At 49.1% G+C, this 6,569-nt stretch overlaps 1 protein-coding gene across 6 annotated transcripts in view; it reads left to right on the top strand.

The window, feature by feature from the left end:
* The first annotated feature begins 641 nt into the window (after positions 1-641).
* NCKIPSD (NCK interacting protein with SH3 domain) overlaps positions 642-6,569 on the top strand; it is a 106,730-nt gene continuing 100,802 nt past the window's right edge. Inside the window, exon 1 of one of the 6 annotated variants that reach the window (XM_038409919.2) lies at positions 642-960. In XM_038409919.2, the coding sequence (XP_038265847.1) occupies positions 790-960 (171 nt within the window). In that variant the 5' untranslated portion in view covers positions 642-789. Of the gene's footprint in view, positions 961-1,255; positions 1,345-1,919; positions 1,950-6,569 lie in introns of those variants that run through there. The other 5 variants (XM_043518204.1, XM_038409924.2, XM_038409925.2 and 2 more) reach the window with 5 other exon arrangements.

The raw sequence follows: 6,569 nt of genomic DNA, 5'->3' as shown, positions 1-6,569 counted from the left end.
GGAGGGAGGAGCCATGCAAGGGGGAGGGGATGCCCCGGCAGGAGCCATGCAGGGGGAGGGGATGCCCCATGTGGGGGGCAGGGGGCAGGAGCCGTGCGGGGGAGGGGACGCCCCAGGCAGGAGCCATGCAGAGGAGAGGGGATACCCCATGCGGGGGAGGGAGGAGCCATGCAAGGGGGGGGGGGATGCCCAGGCAGGAGCCATGCAGGGGGAGGGGATGCCCCATGTGGGGGGCAGGGGGCAGGAGCCGTGCGGGGGGAGGGGACGCCCCAGGCAGGAGCCATGCAGAGGAGAGGGGATACCCCATGCGGGGGAGGGAGGAGCCATGCAAGGGGGGGGGGATGCCCAGGCAGGAGCCATGCAGAGGAGAGGGGATACCCCATGCGGGGGAGGGAGGAGCCATGCAAGGGGGAGGGGATGCCCCGGCAGGAGCCATGCAGGGGGAGGGGATGCCCCATGTGGGGGGCAGGGGGCAGGAGCCGTGCGGGGGGAGGGGACGCCCCAGGCAGGAGCCATGCAGAGGAGAGGGGATACCCCATGCGGGGGAGGGAGGAGCCATGCAAGGGGGGGGGGATGCCCCGGCAAAAGTCACGCGGGGAGCAGCAGCCTCGCTAGGCCGGTCCAGCAGGGGGCGCGCCCGTCTAACAGACGGGCAGAGCAGGAGGCGGGGCTGCGCGGTGACGTCACACCCACGGATGACGCAGCGCGTTGGTGGGTGGGTCTGTGTTGACATCGGGAGCCGGCACCTGAGGGCCGCGTTGCGCCGCCAGCCGCCCTCCCGCCGCCGCCATGTACCGGGCCCTGTACAGCTTCCGCTCCGCCGAGCCCAACTCGCTGCCCTTCGCCGCCGGGGAGACCTTCCTGCTGCTGGAGCGGAGCAACCAGCACTGGTGGCTGGTGACCCGCGCAGGCTCCGGGGAGACGGGCTACGCGCCGGCCTCCTACCTGCAGCGGCTGCAGGTCAGGGCAGCGGGCGGGCGAGCGGGGCGATGGGCTCGGGGCCTCGTGGCGGGCGCGCCCTTTCCCCAGGGGAGAGAGATGGGCCGGAGACGGGCTGTGTTGGGGCGAGGGCAGGCGATGGATGGGCTGGGGAGGAGGGAGGACGCTACGGGCGGGGGGGGGGGAGATCTGAGGGGAGGACGGGCTGTGTGGGGGGATCCTCTCCTGCAGTGGCTGCAGGCCAGCAGTTAGAGGTACAGGGCTGGGCCCTATCCTGGCTGTCTCACATCTGAGGATGAAGCGTGGCCTCTTATCTCTGTAGGACAGGGCTTAGCGTGAAGAACAGGGAGACTGTACTCCAGAGACTGACTGCGATCTGACCTTCTGGAGTGCAGGCTTTAGAGGGTACCTCTTCTGGAGAAGGGCTATGTGCTAGCCGCTTTCCTCAAAAGTTACACGTCCTGGGGTGCTGTGCTAGCAAGGCAGTCCATGCACAGGCCTCCTGTCTGCCAGAGAGGATGTGTTAAATGAGAGTCATGAAGTTCTTGGGTCAGCTTGTATTGCCCAGGGGAGATGTGACTCCTCTTATCTGCAGCAATATAGGATCATGAGGCTAAGGGCAGGTATGAGGACCGCCACCCTGGAGAGTTGGGCTTCTTATGTCTTGCAGAGGTGACACTTTGGATGTTTTGGTGCTCGAGGACCAGGAAGCACTGACCTGGTGATGTGAGCTGTGCACTGAACTTCTGTAGGTCAGGACCATAGAGAAGAGGTATGGGGCTTCACTCTAAGGACACAGGTTATATGTTGGCCCCTACATATAATGGTTACTGGTCAGAAGACAAGGGAGTCAGGGGACATCAGTATGGGAGAAGAAGTTATGTGCTGGTTCCCTATCACCTGCACTCATCAGAGAGCATGAGGGAGGAGAAGGAGAAGTTCACATGGCCTATGCTGGCGAGACTAAATATATACTTGGTCTACTTCCAGAGGCTATGAGTGAGTGGATGGTAGGCTGTGTGCTGCTTATAACATTTGGAGTTACCAGTGTGGGGCGCTTTTAAATTATGCAGTTATCACAATCTGTATGTTAGAATAGATATGCAGATAATTGTTTTGAGAATGACTGTTCACAGCTACTACTGTGTATAAGTGAAAATGTTTAGCAGGAGATCATCAATCACACCCATTCCACTAAAGCAGAGAATAATACAGGGGCTAATAACAGGCCTGTCCCAGCACTGATGATGGGGCTGGGAGAGAAGCCAGAACAACCAGTTGTAATGATAGTGGCAGTAATTATAGTCAAGTCAGTGACATTCATAATTATAGAAAATGAGAGGACAGATTCCTCCAACCCTAATAGGAGTCAGAGTGATGAGGGCTCATGCAGTAATCACAACAGCAAGGATAACCCATACATTTTTGTTGATGTTGTAGAAGATAAAACTGTATGCCCTCTTTTACGGTGTGACAGCATGTTTTAATGGAGGGTTCCTGGGCAAAACATGGATCTTGCAATACCCTTGTTATATGTATAGTTTGGGTCAAGTGTTTTATCCTTCTAATCCTAGGGGTTTGCAATGATGCCTACAATGTCTCTAAGATGCATACACCAAATAAGTCTGTATAGAAGTACGCATGTGTTGCAAGTACATTTTAGGTGTCCCTGAGAAAATACAGCCCAGAATGTCAATAGAAACCAGTTTATTCTAATGTGCTGGTGATTTTCAGATATCTCTGGTCTTGTGATTAAAATAGTAAATTTGTTTCTAAATAATTTCAGTGACTTGGAGATGCATTCTGTAATTAGATTTCACCAATCCAGTAACAAATGTGAACTCCTGAAGAACTAGAACAGTCTTATCATGTAGTCACAGACAATCCCATTGGGCACTCCAGTCTATCTTGCCACTCAGGCAAGCTAGACTTGGTGATAGATGGTTTCCATACACCAAACGTCACAAAAGATTCAGGTTGTTTCCAGTCCCAAGAGATCAGTCATTTACCCTAGGTCAGTTTGTACCTCGGATCTCACACCAAAGACAACACTTGTAGCTAATCCTATGGTAAACTAAGGATTTATTAACCAGGGAAAAGAAATTAGTTATTTACAGGTTAAAGCAGGCAAACCTATATACACAAATTAGTTAAGATCTATGGTTTTAAAAGATGAGAGTTGTAGTCACCTGTCAGCACTGAATGTCTTTTAGGGCTAACCCAGGTTGACCTAGGACCTCTCTGCCTCTGTTTCATAGCTCCAGCCCTGTAAGAGTCGAACAGCAAATGAGAAAGAGAACATCTTCTTATGTCCCTGTTTTTATCCCCTTCTTCCAGCATTCAAGCTGATGGGACGGGCTCCTGCACGTAGCACCTTCATGGGTTTCAGAGGGATATTAACCAAGTCTTTACATCCTGATGTTCCACAGTGGCCCATTTAGTTTTGATGGTCCTTCTTGATGTGCAGTGGGCCATTCCCCATGACTGGCTTCACAGGTTCAGAGCAAGCATTTATACAATTGTAAAGCAAAATGTACATATCCCCTTATAGCATGGGATAGAGACATTATGAGTGAAATTAATGCATGCAGCAGTTTACAAGCATTCCATAGAGTCTAAACACATTCTTATAAGTCTAACACTTATCTTGAACTATACTAACATACAGGTGAGCTGGTCTGGTTTCCAGCTATGAATTTGTCAGTGCTCAGCTGATGCCTACAGCCTTGGCAAGAGCTGGCCCCTGGTCTGCCAGTGTCACCCTAAGATTACACCTTTGTCCTTGAATAAGGATCCTATCCTGCAACCCTTAATCATGACAATGCTCAGACTTCAATGAGATTACTTGTGTGTAAGAATCAGGTGCTAAGATATTTCACAGCAGTTACAAAGCAGAAAATCTACTTAAAACAATATATATTTTAAAATCCTCTATGGACCTGCTCCAACCTACCTCTTGTGCCATTTCTTTCTGCAGTCTCTTGCTTCATCTGTTCATCTAATTCAAACTGGAGCAGGTACAGAGAAGGGCTACTAGGATGATCCGAGGAATGGAAAACTTGTCTTATGAAAGGAGACTTAAGGAGCTTGGCTTGTTTAGCCTAACTAAAAGAAGGTTGAGGGGAGATATGATTGCTCTCTATAAATATATCAGAGGGATAAATACAGGAGAGGGAGAGGAATTATTTAAGCTCAGCACCAACGTGGACACAAGAACAAATGGGTATAAACTGGCCACCAGGAAGTTTAGACTTGAAATCAGACGAAGGTTTTTAACCATCAGAGGAGTGAAGTTTTGGAATAGCCTTCCAAGGGAAGCAGTGGGGGCAAAAGATCTGTCTGGCTTTAAGATTCTACTTGATAAGTTTATGGAGGAGATGGTATGATGGGATAATGGGATTTTGGTAAGTAATTGATCTTTAAATATTCAGGGTAAATAGGCCTAATCCCCTGAGATGGGACATTAGAAGGATGGGATCTGAGTTACTATAGAAAATTCTTTCCTGGGTATCTGGCTGGTGAATCTTGCCCATATGCTCAGGGTTTAGCTGATTGCCATATTTGGGGTCGGGAAGGAATTTTCCTCCAGGGCAGATTGGAGAGGCCCTGGAGGTTTTTCGCCTTCCTCTGTAGCATGGGGCATGGTTGACTTGAGGGAGGCTTCTCTGCTCCTTGAAGTCTTTGAACCATGATTTAAGGACTTCAATAGCTCAGACATGGGTGAGGTTTTTCATAGGAGTGGGTGGGTGAGATTCTGTGGCTTGCGCTGTGCAGGAGGTCGGACTAGATGATCAGAATGGTCCCTTATGACCTTAGTATCTATGAATCTAGCTTCTTTTTGTCCTTTCTGCCTTTCTATTTTGCTTTTAACTCTGTAAAGTATTTTCAAGCTACAGGCACGAAGGATGCTTCAGAATGGTTGTATTGATAGTATATTAATAATAACTAATATTAAAATTAATATGAAAGCAGGGTTATGACAAGCCATGAAAATGGCTTCTGGTACTTCATATTTGTTCTCCTTTAGTTCACACCCGACTTTCCTAACTGCCATTTCAGCCTGTTACCAGGAAATAGCATGGGGCTTTTTCTGCCACCTCTGTATTTGTCAATAAAGGTTCTGGAGCCAGAACTTGACTGGTGATCACGCTGATGATGCATGAGGCAGAATAAAATTCAAATGGCTGCTCTGTAGTTATAACAATGCTTAGTTATGTTGACTGCCTCTCATTCCAAGATTTCAGAGTGCTTTCAGGTCAGCTTTTCAGAGCTGTCAAAAGCAAATTTTGACTCTCATCAGTAAACCCAAGTAGAACTGACATGGAAAAAACTTTCTCTGACTGAAGCTTTGCTTTAAACAGTTCACTGGACTGTCTGAGACAAGAATGCAAACAAGTCACACCACATCTCTATTTAATAAGTTTTGGGGGACTAACATGAAAGGGAAGGGAGTCCAGGAGAGCTGGCTGTATTTCAAGGAATCCCTGTTGAGGTTACAGGGACAAACCATCCCGATGAGTCGAAAGAATAGTAAATATGGCAGGCGACCAGCTTGGCTTAATGGTGAAATCCTAGCGGATCTTAAACATAAAAAAGAAGCTTACAAGAAGTGGAAGGTTGGACATATGACCAGGGAAGAGTATAAAATATTGCTCGGGCATGTAGGAAAGATATCAGGAGGGCCAAATCGCACCTGGAGCTGCAGCTAGCAAGAGATGTCAAGAGTAACAAGAAGGGTTTCTTCAGGTATGTTGGCAACAAGAAGAAAGCCAAGGAAAGTGTGGGCCCCTTACTGAATGAGGGAGGCAAGCTAGTGACAGAGGATGTGGAAAAAGCTAATGTACTCAATGCTTTTTTTGCCTCTGTTTTCACTAACAAGGTCAGCTCCCAGACTGCTGTGCTGGGCATCACAAAATGGGGAAGAGATGGCCAGCCCTCTGTAGAGATAGAGGTGGTTAGGGACTATTTAGAAAAGCTGGACGTGCACAAGTCCATGGGGCCGGACGAATTGCATCCGAGAGTGCTGAGGGAATTGGCGGCTGTGATTGCAGAGCCCTTGGCCATTATCTTTGAAAACTCGTGGCGAACGGGGGAAGTCCCGGATGACTGGAAAAAGGCTAATGTAGTGCCCATCTTTAAAAAAGGGAAGAAGGAGGATCCTGGGAACTACAGGCCGGTCAGCCTCACCTCAGTCCCTGGAAAAATCATGGAGCAGGTCCTCAAAGAATCAATCCTGAAGCACTTAGAGGAGAGGAAAGTGATCAGGAACAGTCAGCATGGATTCACCAAGGGAAGGTCATGCCTGACTAATCTAATCGCCTTTTATGATGAGATTACTGGTTCTGTGGATGAAGGGAAAGCAGTGGATGTATTGTTTCTTGACTTTAGCAAAGCTTTTGACACGGTCTCCCACAGCATTCTTGTCAGCAAGTTAAGGAAGTATGGGCTGGATGAATGCACTATAAGGTGGGTAGAAAGCTGGCTAGATTGTCGGGCTCAACGGGTAGTGATCAATGGCTCCATGTCTAGTTGGCAGCCGGTGTCAAGTGGAGTGCCCCAGGGGTCGGTCCTGGGGCCCGTTTTGTTCAATATCTTCATAAATGATCTGGAGGATGGTGTGGATTGCACTC

Source organism: Dermochelys coriacea, chromosome 7 (genome assembly GCF_009764565.3).
Source record: "Dermochelys coriacea isolate rDerCor1 chromosome 7, rDerCor1.pri.v4, whole genome shotgun sequence".
NCBI classification, from domain to species: domain Eukaryota; kingdom Metazoa; phylum Chordata; order Testudines; family Dermochelyidae; genus Dermochelys; species Dermochelys coriacea.
The sequence above is the reverse complement of the archived record's forward strand: the minus strand, read 5'-3'. Positions and strand labels throughout refer to the sequence as shown.